General features: G+C 40.2%; 1 protein-coding gene across 4 annotated transcripts in view; it reads left to right on the plus strand.

The window, feature by feature from the left end:
- The first annotated feature begins 313 nt into the window (after positions 1–313).
- The window catches only part of Bicc1 (BicC family RNA binding protein 1), a 241,021-nt gene continuing 224,381 nt past the window's right edge, over positions 314–16,953 (plus strand). For 2 of the 4 annotated variants that reach the window (XM_048338806.1, XM_048338807.1), the window contains exon 1: positions 314–628. In XM_048338806.1, the coding sequence (XP_048194763.1) occupies positions 439–628 (190 nt within the window). In that variant the 5' untranslated portion in view covers positions 314–438. The remainder of the gene's footprint in view (positions 629–16,953) is intronic. The other 2 variants (XM_048338805.1, XM_048338808.1) reach the window with 2 other exon arrangements.

Consider the following 16,953-nt stretch of genomic DNA (forward strand, 5'->3'; position numbering starts at 1 on the left):
GGGCTCTCCTCCCTCCGTCCCTCCCTCCCGCGCGCCCTCCCGCCGTGGCTCCCCGTGGGCCCGGCCGGCCAATGAGCGCGCGTCTGCCGGGGCGGCGGGCGGGGAGGGGGCGGCCAGGACCTGCGGATGGAGGCGCGGGCTGCGCGGCGAGCTCATAGCGCGCGGGCGTTGCTAACGGGGGGCGGCGCAGTCACTGGCCCGGGACCCGAGCGGGGACCCGGGGCGGCGGGCGGTGTGGGCGGCGCCCCAGGCTGGGATGCGCTGGGGGCTCGGTGGTGGCGGCGGCGGCGGCGGGGTCCGCGGCGTCGGCGGCTGCGGGGGAACGAGCTAGCGCCGCGGCGCGGGGAGTCAGTCGGGCCCGGAGGGCTAGCGGAGGCGGCGGCGGCGGCGCAGACTGAGCGGCGGGGGCAGCTGGAGCTCCAGCGTAGCGTGCCCACCATGGCCGCCCAGGCTGAGCCCGGCTACCTGGCCGCACAGTCGGACCCGGGCTCCAACAGCGAGCGCAGCACCGATTCGCCCATGCCTGGCTCGGAGGACGACCTGGTCGCCGGGGCGCCCCTGCACTGCCCCGAGTGGAGCGAGGAGCGCTTCCGAGTGGACAGGAAGAAACTCGAGGCCATGCTACAAGGTAGGCATCCCCCTGGCTGGAAAACTTCCCCGACTCCTTCCGGGACATCTCTGTATCCCATCCCCTCCCTGAGCGCCCCAACGTCCGCTTCCTGCCCCCCCCCCCCCCGTATCCCCAGCGGAGCCCCGAGACACCCAGGGTGTGGAAGACTTCCAGGACTCCCCACCTTTTTATGCCTCCGTGCTCTCCGGTCATGGGGGCGGACGGGAGCCCTTGGCTAACTTAAGCGGCTCTAGACCAAAACCTAAAGTGTGTCCTGGCGCGCCTAAGTTGCGATCTGGACTTTGGAGGTGTCAACTTTTAGCCGGGACACCCAGGCTTTGTCACCCGGACGCCCACGAAGCGCACCGTAGTCTCCGTGTGACCGTCTGCCTGCCCGCTGCCAGCGGTCTCGAATCGAGCTCTTGTCTCTTGCCTGTGTGTTTCACTCTCTCCGCTTGTCAGTATCCACTTCCTCCAGCTGAGGGGCCTTGTCTGGCTATTGGGAAATGCTCTGCAGATGTCAAGGCTTAAGCCCCGAGCTCCTCCTCCGCCTCCTCCCCCACAGAGGGGCCAGGACGGGGCGGGGTCGCATGCCCGGGATTGTGTCTGGGCGCTGCTGCTCTGTTTGAGGACAGTGTGTGTGTGTCTATCCCCTGACACATCTTCTTGGTCTCTGGGTATCTCACTTGGTCTTTCACAATTTTGGATTTTTTTTCTTTCTTTTTATTCTTTAGTTTTCCCTGGGGGCATTCCTAGGCAGAAGAGCTTTAGTCATACTGGACCCTGAACACATTGTGATTTTTAAAAGTGAGAATTGATTGGAGTGAATACTAAAATGTCCAAGGTCATTTTGACCTTGTCCAAAAATGTTAATTGCTAGCCTGCTTGTAGTCACCAAAGTGGCTCACTGTCCACCCCACAAGGAGAATCGGTAGTTTGAATAACTGGGGTCCGGCCCTGGGCTCCCTCAGTCAGGGCGAGCAGTGAAGAGTCATTCAGTAGCTAGTGCCCTTTTATCACGGGAGGATTGGAGCTCTTCAAACTTTCTCTTGTGGCTTTGTGCATAACTTATTTTGACTTTATCAGTCAGTGTATCGCGTATGGGAGCAAGTTAGTCTTCTGTGGAAATGCAGTGGCTTTTTAAGAACAATTAAGCAGGTTATTTTAAGAGGGAACAACTTGTTTTCCAAAACAATAACTTGATGGAAACAAATAGCAAGAGTGCCTGGCAGGCAATTTTTTTGGATGCGCCGCAAACTCATCCCACTTGTTGCTTATTTTTTATTGATAAACATCCCTAACTCTTGTCTTGCCTCTGTCTCCTTTCTCTTAAATTATGTAACTTTCTAGGACAGTTGTTTCGGAAGGATAAACTATTGGGAGTATTAAAGGGCAGATAGGAAAATGAAAACACAGCTGCATTTCAGTAATTCATTTTAGTTCATGATTCTTTTTGCCCAGTTTCTGAGTCTAAAACAAAATAGTCAATTTATGTTGGAAAAGTATTATGAGAGTATTTGCATGGAACTGGTAAGACCACATACTCAGCCTTTTCAACAAGTTACTAACCTGTTTTCTACATGAATTGGGGGTGATGTGAAATATTCCTAATCATTCTCTAGTAGGGCATTGTTGGTATTTCCTCCTTTACACGTGTGCAGACCAATGACAGCAGTCATGTCTGCTACTACCAAGAAACCCATATATCTACCCCAAGTTATAGAAATGCATTTTGTTTTACTTCACTTTGGGCTTGAATGCACTGAAATATGCATAGAGAGTTTTTAAAAGTTGAAAACTTGGAAGTGGCCTGTGGCTCAATGGTAGAGTGCTAGCCTTGAGCACAAAGAGGATCAGGGATAGGGCCCAGGCCCTGAGTTCAAGCCCCAGGACCAGAAAAAAAAAGTTGAAAACTATTCTTTGTATATTTGCTGTTGACACCACATAGTTTAAAATTGGTTTGTAATAATCGTTTGCCTTGAAGAAAGTCTTAACATTTCCTCAGCCTATATATAATGAAATACAGTACTCAGTGATTGTACACAGTGACCTTTCAACTTCAGAAAGATCACCTACAAATGAAATCAGTTTTGAAAGTAAAATTTGAGCAAGTTTTAAACTAGAACCCATTGCATAGTGTGCTAAGGCATTTTAGGTTGCATTTTTCCTTCCCAGTGTACCAGTAGTAGCATCATGTAGGAAAGAGTTAAGATTGATTTCCAGTCAAATGTAATCATGTGCCTTATTGCTTTATTCCAGCTAGTTGTGTCAAGTGTGAATACTGGAGCCACTCAGGCTAGGGGTTCAAATACCTATAGGACTTCAGAAAAGTTCCTGAGTGCCTCTGTTCCATCCTTTTTTCCATCTGTAAAATAGAGATGATGCTAGAACTTTATCTGAGGGTTTTGATGAGAATGGAAAGAGTTAATGTCTAACAAATTAAGACTTGGTGTAGTGTTGGCAAATGATAAGAGCTTCATAAATATCAGTTGCTTTTATTGTAATTAATAAATAAAGATTACATCATGGGTTTAGATGATTTTTGGTCCTTATCACAATTCATGACATATAAAGTATATTTACTAAATAGTTGGGAGAACAAAAGAATTTTGCAGGTTCATAATTAAAAAGCAAAATTGAAACCAACATAGGAAGTCTAGCAAATTGATGTGTATTCTAACATTATCAGTTATTTATTTATTTAAAACTTTTTGTTTGGAAAGTGTCAAGTAAGTAAAGATTGTATTTGGTGGTGTTTCAGATTATTGTGAGTTTGTCATTTTTCTTTTATAGTAGTCTTCAAATTATTTGAGATTTCTAATGTAAGTCAGAATAAGTAGGATTGTTAGCCTTTAAATATTGAGAATGTAAATTGGTGATTATAACTCTTGGAATTTGTTTTCAGAGAGACTGTCCTGGGGGCAAGTTAATCTTTAATGAATTGTATTTTTATTGCTGGAGACATTCTTATACGCAATGAACCAAAAATTCAGTGAAGTTCAAATATGGGCACTAGGGTAGTAGTCAAATAAAATGCCATTCTTATATGATCACTCAATCTAAAATAGTTGACACACATAAAAAACCACCAAACCAAAAATATAGGGAATGGTCACTCGTTTTTCAATTTTTTTTCTTTCTTTTGTTAAATAACAACTTTAGAACAGCCAAATGAATGATATTTTTGTTTGGAATCTAGATTCAGATTATGCATTTTATTAGTCAATAATTTTTTTAAGTGGGAATCTATTTTTGAGTTTAGGTTTTTGATAGGAATAGTCAGTTTTAGACTCAATCCCATGCACAGCATTGTTTTAGTGATATTATTAATTTCTATAATCTTAATATTCAAATTTTTGATTTCTTCATGTGTTTATTCACTGAAGTCAGTTACATATGAGTTTTTATATATAAAAAGGAGAGAGAAGCAGGGTACTGGTGGTTCATAACTATAACCCCAGCCACTTGGGAAGATGAGACCTGAGGATCTTAGTTTGAAATCATTATGATTAGAAAAATCTATAAGACTTTTATCTCCAGTTAATCACAAAAAATCTGGAAGTGAAGATGTGGCTCAGGTGGTAGAGCACCAAATGTAAGCAAAATATCCTAGTGAGAATGAAAGGCCTTGAGCCTAGTACTAGTGTACAATCACAGAGGAAGGAAGGACGGAAGGAAGGGAAGGAGGGAGGGAAGGAAAGAAAGAAGGAAGAAAGGAAGAAATGGGCACCGATAGCTCATGCCTGTAATCCTAGCTACTCTTGTATGTAATCTTAGCTGAGGATAGTGGTTAGAAGACAGCCCAGGCATGGAAGTCTGTGATCTCCAAATAACTACCAAAAAGCCAGAACTGGAACTGTGGCTTAAAGTAGTAGAGTGCTAGCCTTGAGCAAAACTTGGAGACAGTGTCCAGGGCCTAAGTTCAAGTCCTAGGACCAACACACACACACACACACACACACACACACACACACACACACACACACACAGATGTACCATAGGATTAAATGTTCCTATATAAAATTTAGGAGCCTATGCAGTTTCTTTTTTTTTTTTTTTTTGGCCAGTCCTGGGCCTTGGACTCAGGGCCCGAGCACCGTCCCTGGCTTCTTCCCGCTCAAGGCTAGCACTCTGCCACTTGAGCCACAGCGCCGCTTCTGGCCATTTTCTGTATATGTGGTGCTGGGGAATCGAACCTAGGGCCTCGTATATCCGAGGCAGGCACTCTTGCCACTAGGCTATATCCCCAGCCCCAGCCTATGCAGTTTCAAAGTTCTGAATATCTTGTGTTTCAACAGAGAAGGAAGAGACAATGTGAGGACAAGGATGATTTATTTACATAAGTAGATATTGACATGGTGGGCTTTTACCATACCACTGGGAAGACTTGAGAAACTAGGTTGTTTTTATGATGCTAGGTACCACTAGGTCCATTTAGTGCTGCTTGACTGAGTAGCAGAACTAGCCACCATAGCAGAGCTCTGCAGATATCATCGATTAAAAAATATGAGCAGCAGTTATGTTATCTCTTTAATTCAAAAAGCTTGAGTGTAGATTGTGTTACTATCTAGTAACAGATTCTTCGATATTGTTATGCTAGGAGAAAAAAATATGAAGCACAGATATTCAAAAATGAGGAAATTCTAGAAGTGAAGATAAAACTAAAGCTTAAAGGAATAGAGCTTTCAAGCTGAAGCTTGATCAAGGCTAACAAACAATAAAAAATCAACTTACTTTATGAAGCTAGAGCTTAAGTGCATAGGGCCCTGGGCTAGATCCAGATTTGAATTTTGATTTTTACCTTTGCATAGAGAGCTTGGGAAAAATGTTTTATATGTAGCCCTGTTTCTGAAAGGGGATATTAATAACAGATCATTCATCCTGAGGTGGTTGTAGCAATTAAAAGAAAAAAGATATATGTAAAATAATCACACCACTAATATAAAGATGTGCTGAATACATTAATTACATTGATTATATTCATTGTAAGCTATGGTTTATGAAATATAAGTCTTACATTTAAAGTAAAACTAAAGTGCTTTGGGAAAAGAATGTAATAATTTTATGATTAATATACATTATCAGTTATATAAATAATACTCTCCTGGGCCATGTGTTGAGTGATTCACTATTGTTAAGTTGGTAAGTACATTCTGTGTATCAGATTTGACTGTGAAATCCTTGGTTTTCTCAGGACTCCTTCCATTGTAATTGTTCTTTCTTTGGGTACTTTTCTTTCACATTATATATATATATGTATACATATTATATTATATATTATGTTATATATTATATGTTTTATATATATATACACATACACTAAAAGCTAACAAACTCAACCTCTTTACCTCTCATAGTTGCATATTGATTTGAACTCCCATTCACTGGTGTGTAGAAGCAGGTTTTTCAATGAAAAAATAAAAGATAGTTGCATTTGAGTCTCTGTTTTCTTTTTTTCAGGCAGAGGGAGTATTATATTGTAGTGAAATGCTTTTTTTTGAGAAATTAGAAAGTGAGTTTGTGGAATTGTAGTTGTCAGAAATCAGGAAGTAAAGGTGAAATTATACTGTAGACTCATGGAAACAACACACCGTAGGCTGTATAGCTTGGCTGAGAAGCTCGTGAACTGCTCTTAGACTGGCCTGGACCGCGGCTCTTGCTTGATCATCCTGGAGGCTGCGAAGATGCCCTCTTCATTCATGATTATGGAGTGGGTGGTCAGGGTAATTAACTGTCCACTCAGTTAACCTTATCTTTATGAGCTCTCTGAGGGCTTCTTGTGAAGCCCTGTAATCATTGATAAATTCAGCCATAGCTGGAAAGAGCCCTTACCTGAGTCACTTTTAGAGGCAGGAATATATTTTGCTATAAGAAAAACCTAACACTTTTTTTTTTTTTTTTACACAGCAGAAGTTCATCTTAAGTCTGGGGAAAGTGGTCTAGTCTTTAATAGCTGCTCAAGTTTATCAAGGACATGAAATCTTCCCTCTTCCTTGGCTTTGCCATTTTTGGCCTATGGTTTTTTCACTTTACGTATTCAACATAGGGGTGGCTTGACCAGGAGTTACATCTATGGTCTCTGCTGGGCAATGGGGTGAGGTGTGAGAAAAAGATTGCTCTCGAAAGTTCCATCTGTATTTCTTCAGGAAACTCTTGAGTTATGTGTCTTCTTTCCCCCTCTGTCTAGTTGAATTAGACAAGGAAGAAGGAGAGAATATGGATGCAGAGTGATTCAACTCATAGTTCGCCCACAGTGGGCAAAGTAGAAGAGTACTGTGAGCCCACATTCTCAGTGTGACTAGAGCTGGCCTAGCCTGTATCAGTCATAGTTGGCTTACACTGATTATCTCTTGAAATTTGGACTTTTTACTACTGTTATATATAGGTGGATTTTCCTTATCATAATCCAGGAGTAAATCTAAATCTCAAAGAGGAAATAGCTTTGATTATTTTAAGCTGTCCTCATCTTGCTACTGATTTTATGAACAGGACCTGGAAATATGTTTCCCTCTCTTTCACTTTGGGGTTGGGGATCAAACTTTGCACATGGTGAGCATCTGTTTTCCCACCAAGCTCTTTCTCCAGCCTCTGGAACTGTCTTAAAAAAACAAACAAACAACTCTATTGTGTCCATGTCACAGTTATTGGTGTTTTTTCCATTAAAAATTACATGATGCTGGGCTGGGAATATGGCTTAGTGGTAGTGCTTGCCTTGCACGCATGAAGCCCTGGGTTTGATTCCTCAGCACCACATAAACAGAAAGAAAAAAAAAGCTGGAAGTGGCGCTGTAGCTCCAGAGGTAGAGTGCTAGCCTTGAGCAAAAAGAAGCTAGGGACAGTGCCCAGGCCCTGAGTCCCAAGCCCCAGGACTGTCAAAAAATAAAAAAAAGAAATTACATGATGCAACACAAATAACCATTTTCGTGTGTGTGTGTGTGTATGCACATGCGCGTGCACACACCCATACATGCTTGTCCCAGAGCTTGAACTTGGGGCCTGGGTGTTGTCTGTGAGCTTTTGTGCTCAATATTAGCCTTCTACCACTTGAGCCACAGCTCTACTTCTGGCTGTTTTGTTGTTGTTGTAGTTAATTGGAAATAAGAGTCTTCTGGGCTTTCCTTGCCTGGGTTGGCTCCCAGCCAAGATCCTCAGATCTCAGCCTCCTTAGTAGCTAGGATTACAGGTGTGAGCCACTGGCACCTGGCATCATTCCTTCGGCTCTCCTCTTTTCTAGCTCAACTCTTTCCAAACTGGCTAGCTTAATTTAGCTTGGAATTTATCATAAATTGTCCACTCTAGCCTAATCTGGCTCACAAAGCCAGAATTTGTACAGAAGATGAGGTCATTTTGGAGGCCATTTGACAGAATTACCTCTAAGTTTGTGCCTTGTTTGCTACTTGAAATTGCCCAGAATGGTGAGCTCATAAAGCACATCAGCTGGCTTACCAGTTTATTCCAACTATTTTAAGATAAAGTTCTCATGTAAGAAATGTATAAGATGATGGTGGTCATATCTCTTCTTTTATGTAAAGTACCATGGATAAAGCACAATTTTAATAATGCTAATTTGTAATGGCTTTTGAATTATGTGAGTATGATTTTAGCAAAACAAAGCAAGACAAAACAAAAACAAAATATAACTCTTTTGTTGTTGTGCTGTGAGTCACCTTATTTGATTTTGAATCCTTTAGCACTAGCATTTTGAGCAGTGTCCCCAAATGTCCAAAAGCATCAGTAGAAATAGTTTGTGAATGTTATACACTAGACATCCCTTTTCCTTTCTCTCAACGTACTAATAACTGGACTGATGGAAGGTGTTCATATGTGCCAAATACTAAATCCTGCTGTTTAAGGATATGCTGACATAGGGAAAGATAACACTCATTTCCTAGTTACAAGATTGTTTCTTTATTGCTGTGAAAAAGATCATGCATAACTCTACAGATGGAATTGATCTGGAGTTTTAAATACATTTCTTGTGTAGGAAAGCGCTTAGACCAGAGTGCTTGGATATTAGCCATGGCTTTTTTTTTTTTAAAGTTTTTATTATGAAACTGAATTACAGAGAGGTTACAGTTTCATACATTAGGAGGCATTGGATACATTTCTTTTCTTTTATCTTTTTTTTCAAATTTTTATTATCAAACTGATATACAGAGAGGTTACAGTTTCATACGTTAGGCATTGGATACATTTCTTGTACTGTTTGTTACCTTGTCCCTCATACCCCACTCCCTCCTCCCACTTTCCCTTCCCCCCCTGAGGTGTTCAGTTCACTTACACCAAACAGTTTTTCAAGTATTGCTTTTGTAGTTGTTTGTCTTTTATTACCCTGTGTCTCTCAATTTTGGTATTCCCTTTCAACTTCCTACTTCTAATACCAGTATACACGGTTTCCAATATACTCAGATAAGATTACAGAGATAGTGTAGGTACAACCACAGGAAGGTGATACACGAATGTCATCAATAATAGAAGCTACAGATACAGATGGGACGTTGAAAGTAGTTACAACTGTGATATAACAATCGTTTCCATAACATGGAGTTCATTTCACTTAGCATCATCTTTTTTTTTCTTTTTAAAAATTTTTTTATTATAAAACTGATGTACAGAGAGGTTACAGTTTCATACATTAGGCATTGGATACATTTCTTGTACTGTTTGTTACCTTGTCCCTCATACCCCCCTCCTCCCTCCCCTTCCCCCCCTGAGGTGTTCAGTTCGCTTACACCATACAGTTTTGCAAGTATTGCTTTTGTTATTGTTTCTCTTAATTTACCCTTTGTCTCTCAATTTTGGTATTCCCTCTCAATTTCCTAATTCTAATACCAGTATACACGGTTTCCAATATACTCAGATAAGATTACAGAGATAGTGTAGATACAATCCAAGAAGGTGATTCAAGAACATCATCAACAGTATAAACTACAGATACACATGGGATGTTGAAAGTAGTTACAACTGTGATATAACAATCATTTCCATAAAATGGAGTTCATTTCACTTAGCATCATCTTATGTGATCATAAGGGTATAGCTATTGGGCTCTTGTGATCCTCTGCTGTGGCTTGCCTAATCCTGTGCTAATTATTCCCGATAAGGGAGACCATAGAGTCCATGTTTCTTTGGGTCTGGCTCACTTCACTTAGTATAACTTTTTCCAAGTCCTTCCATTTCCTTACAAATGGGGCAATGTCATTCTTTCTGATAGAGGCATAAAATTCCATTGTGTATATGTACCACATTTTCCTGATTGGATACATTTCTTGTACTGTTTGTTACCTCATCTCTCATTCCCCCTCCCCCCTCCCCCTTTCCCATTCCCATCCCATGAGTTGTTCAATTCATTTACACCAAACAGTTTTGCAAGTATTGTTTTGTAGTTGTTTGTCATTTTTTACCCTGTGTCTCTTGATTTTGGTATTCCCTTTCAATTTCCTAGTTCTAATACCAGTATACACGGTTTCCAATATACTCAGATAAGATACAGAGAAAGTATAGGTACAACCACAGAAAGGTGATACAAGAAGATCATCAATAATAGAAGCTACAGTTACACGTGGCACGTTGAAAGTAGTTACAACTGTGATATAACAATCGTTTCCATAACATGGAGTTCATTTCACTTACCATTATCTTATGTGTTCGTAAGGGTATAGCTGTTAGGCTCTTGTGATCCTCTGCTGTGACTTGCCTAAATCTGTGCTAATTATTTTCTATATGGGAGACCATAGAGTCTATGTTTCTTTGGGTCTTCACTTGGTATAACTTTTTCCAAGTCCTTCCATTTCCTTACAAATGGAGCAATGTCATTCTTTCTGATAGAGGCATAAAATTCCATTGTGTTTGTGTAACACATTTTCCTGATCCATTCATCTACTGAGGGACATCTGAGTTGGCTCCATATTCTAGCTATGACAAATTGTGCTGCGATGAACATTGTTGTGCTGGTGGCTTTAGTGTGATTATGTTTGTGGTCTTTTGGATAGATACCCAAAAGTTGGGCTGCTGGGTCATAGGGGAGCTCTATGTTTAACCTTCTGAGGAATCTCGATACTGCTTGCCAGAGTGGCTGAACCATTTTACATTCCCACCAGCAAAGAAGTAGGGTTCCCTTTTGGCCACATCCCCTCCAACAATTGTTATTGTTAGTTTTCTTGATATAGGACTAGCCATGGCTTTTATTTGATTCAAAAGGTAACAAACTTATTGTACAATACTTGAAAGTACAAAGATATGGAGAAAAAAAATAAATTTATTCCTGACCCCCAAATCAGCAATAACTATGGATACTATTTTGGGGATTTTTGTCTTGGTCTTTAAAAATAAACCCACACATCAAATCTTTTTGTAAGGTATATTGAATTCTTCCCATATGTCATGTGAAGTGTCAGAAACTTTGGAATATGGCTGAAAACAAGATGAATTCTTCAGTGACTTAAGTTATATAGAGGGTCCTACTTATCCTCCTTTTCACTTTACGTTCTGTTACATCTTTGCTTCACTGAAGTGTCAAGTGTATGCATCATTCCTTTGATATATGATACTTTTAACAATGTTGAAATTTTTAAACATTTTTGTGTGGTTATATAATAGAGTCTTGTGTAGTCTAACTATTTCTGCTTAAAATACCAAGGACTTAGATCCTGGTTCTTTTGTTCATTAGCTATGTGGCCTGCAACAACTTGATAACTTTTTTGAGTTTCAATACTTGTATCCCTGCAAGGGGCATCCAGATTTCTTCGAGGTTGTGAGGCTGGAACTACTGTAGGCAAAGCATTCATAAGTGCCAGGTATGGAATATGGCTATCGTGGATATTCCTAGTGTTTTGCCTAAGGATCTTGTATGCATTCTTGATTACTATTATTATAGTAAAGAACCTTATTAGTGAAGAGTTTGGGACCAAGATATGGATTTTTTAAAGACAAAGTCTCACTATGTAGTCCAGACTGGTCTTGAACTTGTGATTCCTGTCTCAGCCTCCCAAGGGCTGAGATTACAAGTGTGTACCACACCTGGCCATTTTAAAGCTCTTGGTGAGTTTTGCAAAATTAATTAATTGGGTTTGAATTCAGGGCCTGGGCACTGTCTCCGAGCTTTTGTGCTAAAGGCTACCACTTGCACAATAGCTCCACTTACATTTTTTTGTGGCTAATTGGACAGAAGAGTCTCATGGACTTCCTTACCTGGGCTGCCTTTGAATTGAGGTCCTTAGATATCAGCCCTCTGAATAGTTAGGATTACAGGCATGAGGTACTTGGTGCCAGGCTGCACAATTATTTTTCAAGAAATATTTTTATGTGAGGAAGAAGAAGTAAAGAGTTGCAGGCTGTGTGTTCCTCATACCTGTGATCCTAACAGCCTGTCTTGCTTGATAGAGGAGTTGTGTTAGATAAGAGGCAGCTGAAGTTTCAGTACAGAATTAGAGTTCTGATTTCCCTTTTTTTTTTAAGCTGAAAAATACCAGTGATGTTTATTTTATCAGATCAGGGTGTCTATGGATCAAATTAAGTTTTTTAAATTTTTGTGCATATAAATCCTGAGTTTGTTTAAAAAGGCAAGTTGTGGGCTCCTGGAGATCCCAGAGTCTTTATGTCTTAGGGTGGAATTAGTAGTGGTGGTGGGATCTGTGTATTGGAAAGACTCTTTTGTGAGTCTAATGTAGGTGGTCCCAGGACCACACTTGAAGAAACATTGCTAGATGATTAGAAGATGGTCAAATAATTAAAGAAGTTTGAGATTCTTTTCCCTTGATCCCTGTTATCCTGGAAGCTGGCGCCTTTGCCCTGTTATTACATAACCTCGAAGCAGTTACTCCCCAAATGAATGTGTCCTGTTCATAGAGAGAGACTTGGCTGTATGGGATGTGAGAAGAGCACACCCCTTCTTATACTTCTATGAAAGGGCTAGGTTGCCTTCATTGCTGCACAGAGCCAATTTGGTCTTCCTAATGCTTACAGTCAATGAGGCATAAAAGACAGCACCAGAATATTTCATAAAATATTTTCAAAAGCATATTATTTAGATTGTAGAAATTTCTGGTAGAAAATAAACTTTTCTTCCTACAGTGGTAGGACTCTTGTGAATATTATTTTGCCCCATGCACATTAGGCAAGTACTGTACTATACTGTACTATAGGGTTCTTGACGACAAAGTGTTTCCTTGGCTGTACCTTGGTTTTGAGATTTGGGTCTCACTATCTTTTTTCCTAGGCTAGCTTTGAACTGTGATCCTTCCAATCTCCACATCCTGATTATCTGGGATTGTGGGGCTGTATCATCACACTGAACCCTATTCTTCAAGCTATATTCTTGTTCAGTCATTTCATCCCCTCATAATAAACCCAGTAGATGAGTTGGTTTATGTATTTTTCAGAATAAAAAAGTTGTAAACTTTTAAAATTCGGAGTCCTAGTTACTTTTTGGAGTTCTGATACTAGTTTCAGGTGAGGGTTGTTACGTAGCCTAGACTCTCATGTAACATATCACACTTGAGTACAGAATGATAAATTCCTTTCTTGCATAGTTATGCCTCTTCTGAAGTCCTTGCTAAAAGTCAGAGGCTCATGGGGGCCCACATGAGTGGGTTTGCATCTCAGCAAGAAGGCAGACATGCCGAGACTCTGTCTTCCACAAGCTCTGGTTACATTTTCTTATTCTCTCCATTGTGAAATGGAGATAATAATACCTTTCTCCAGTTATTATGGAGATTATATGATAATGTTTATAAACTTGAGTCACAATTGGTGCCCTGGAAATGATATGTATTATTCAAATTCATCCTCTGTTTTTCTCCAGCATCTATCCTAGGGCTGTGAATAACTATCTGTACAGTGTTTATAGAGTAAATGACCCATTATGGGTCAGGGTTAAAAACTTAGTCCCATTTTGGGCCAGTGAACCCAGCATTTACCTCATGAAATGGAACTTTGAGGCTAGGGTCTGTGCTTAGCCTAAGAAATACCCAGATGTCCATGGGACAGAGCAGCATCACCTGCACAGTGTTTCTTAGTAGCCTCAGTCTAGGATGTTACATAAGCAAGGCATTTTGAATGAAGGTATGCAAATTTTTAATTAATTGAGATTAATGCTGCTGCCTTTATATCTGTATCTAATCTGGATTAATGTTTTAAATTGAACATTTGTAAAGGTTGATTAAACCTTTTAGTTTATTTGGTTGCAAACATTAGATTATCTTGTACTTGGAATAACACATCTCCATATAATTTTTAAAATGTGTGTCTGTGTTTGGACATGGTCATTTCGTGTAATCCAGGCTGTCCTAGAACTTTGTGTGTTGCTGAAGTTGGCTTTGAACTCATGATCTTCCCGATTGACTCCCAAGTACTGAGATGACAGGCATGTGCCACCATGTCTGTGCTTAACTATGGTTTTAAAGCATTTTGGACAGATAATCCACTCTCAAAAAAGAAATATTTTATGTCAGTTTGATTACTGTAATAGGATAATCACAGAGTCATGTTGAGCTAGAGAGGAATTCACTTTTCTCAGGACAATGGTTGGGCTATAGTCAGGAGACTTGAGGTCATGACCCAGTCTTGCCAATGCTGTCTTGGACTACCTCTCAGGGTTTTGGATTAAAGTCTCTTAAAACAATCCCTTTCAGCTTCAGTATTCCAAATCTTTAGCACAGTATACAATACAAAGTCACTGGTCCTTTGAACCTCCTCTGTTGGAGGCTGACTCAGCTCTGTGCACATAAGCAGTGTTGGTGATGGTTGGTCTTGACTTAACCACACACAAGCACATCTCCAGTGGATGAGAACAGAGGTAGAATAAGGACAGTCAAAGTGTCTCAGCTTTGGAAAAGCAGGTACTTGTCAGAGAGCTAACCACGAGTCCTGTCTTCTGACATTTTGGCAGTTGGATTTGCAGCATCCTGAGTTCTGTGGTCTAGGTGTTAGGTAATGTAAGATTTTCTATAGTTGTGGAACAGGGATTACAGCCTAGACAATAGTTGACCCTTGTTTGTGGTGACCTACTAAGCTAGACCGTGATTGCTTGCTTCCCCAAGTTGCATCTTTGTGTCACATTTTCCTTCTCCTCTGCCAGCATGTCCAATTATCAAGTTTCTTGTGCTAGGATTTATATCTGGAAGTTAAGCCATGAGAATTACAAAGCAGGAAGGTATAATCATGTTCACTACACTAAAATCCCAAATAAAGACACTTACATATCTAAATTTTAGATTTAAGTTATTTAGAAAATTAATCTATTTTTCTAACCTTTCACAGACTACTAACACTTGTATTATATATGCTCCGAGTTTGTCCTTTTATCATATGCTGACTTTAATTTTGTAAAAATTATCATTAAAAGCATAGTCAGTCTTTTGTCAAGGTTTTATTTATTTTTTTTACTGCTTACTTATAGCTATTTAATTAAAAAATATCAGAAAAAAACTAGTTTGGCTTGTGTGTTGCTGGAGAAATCATATAAAGAAATGTTCATTTGATCGGGAAATACTTTCACATTAATTTTTATATGGGGAAAAGAAGCCCAATATTATCACAGACCTGTAGAGTATTGATTATTTTCAAAGGTACCTATAATTTAGTAAAACATTGTGGGCAATCATATTGATACCTTACAGAAAAGATTACCTCTGAAAATACATTATCAGTGAGTGGAAAATGGAGTATCCATCATCTATATAAGTTATATTTGACTAGGACCAAACAACTAGGATTTGGGAAGAAATCACAAAAATGGATTTGAATTTGAAGGAAGTTTAGTAAAAGTTGACTAGCTTTCGAGCTCCTGAAATTCCTCAGAGACTATCCACAGTGGGAAATTGTTGCCTGTACTGGTGAAAGTCATGTGTGCTTATTATGGGACTGCAAACAGGAAGGAGACTGTTGGTCTTTAAAAGGATTATGAACCAGCGAAAGAGAAAACAGTTACCTATAGTCTTTATCAGAAAGTACAGGGAGATTTCATAGATGACAGCCTCACACACATCATGTGCATTTTGGCCTAGGGTCACCTACCTCTACTCCACAAGACAAGGAAATGAAATGAATGAGGGAATAGGGAAACTCAAGCAGGCAAACCTAGTACACTGATGCATTGCTTAGTTTGGTACCTCTGAGGATGTCTTCTGTTTCTCTTGTCCTGGACACAGTGTTCCTAAAACACTGTCTTAAAGGGATTAAGAGGATAGGTATTTGTATATCAGTTTCTATCTTTTTCTGTCTCCTTTTTGAGGCAGGCCTGTGGTAGCCCTATAGGAGCCACCTAATTTACATTTCTAGGTTCCATACACTGGGGACATACTGACACCCAACATATCCAGCAAGTCATAGGAAAGGAAGTGATATATGGATGTCTGGTATAAGCTTGATATGAGGCATTGTCAGCACAAAATGGATTAATACCTGTGCAAATCTATTTAGTGTAGCCTGACTGGAATCAAAGGTATAACATTGCAGAGGGGTCAGGTGATTTATAAGATAGTATGCCCAGTTGAGTGTCTTTATTTACATTCATTTCAGAACAACTTACAAGTCTCCGCTACCCCAAAAAAGAAGTTTAGAGGGAGTGATAAAATGTAGAAATGGAGACATTTCACATCCTTTGCTTTAAAAGAAACTTTCTTCCTGTGAATTCATGATGACTGCTGCTAAGTATTCTTTGACATTACAAAAACTTGCTACTGTCTGTGGTCAGCAAGTGGGAAAACTAACGAGCCCACAGATCTGATTTATCACAGTAAAATTGACTCAGTATCAAAAGCTTTCATGACAGTGTCAGAAATCTGTTACGGAATCATGGTATTCTGGGCAAGCTGGAAACCAAATGCTCTTCCACTGAAATGGGTAATAAAAGCTGTTTCATTTCATTTTGGTTAGCCTCTCTTCCAAGCCACTGGAGCTCATGATTGGAAGAAAAACTCAGTGCATGACTTCTCTGTTTACTGTCTTTTTCTACCCGAGAGCTGAGGACGGAATTCACGGCCTTGCACTTATCAGGCAAGTGCTCTTCTTCTGAGCTGAATTCCCAACCCCTGTTTACTGTCCTTTCCTGGTTTAGGGGGACTGTTCAGTGGATTATTGGCTTCTTGCTTGCTTGACTTGGAGTGCTGATGAGGAATTTTCATACTTTGGAGATTTGGGTTGCTACGGAGCACAAGGGAGAGAGCTCAGTGTCTTGTGGCGGTGCCAAAGACCCTGCAGTACTGCAGACAAACAGTAGAGGGACCAAAATACTACTAGCTCCTCAAAAAGCAACCGTGAGCTTCTATGTGAAATTCTACATATAAGTTCTGAGAAGATGCAACTCTATAAAAGGCTTCTAAATGACACAGAATATCTACACT

Source organism: Perognathus longimembris, chromosome 2 (assembly GCF_023159225.1).
Source record: "Perognathus longimembris pacificus isolate PPM17 chromosome 2, ASM2315922v1, whole genome shotgun sequence".
NCBI lineage: Eukaryota > Metazoa > Chordata > Mammalia > Rodentia > Heteromyidae > Perognathus > Perognathus longimembris.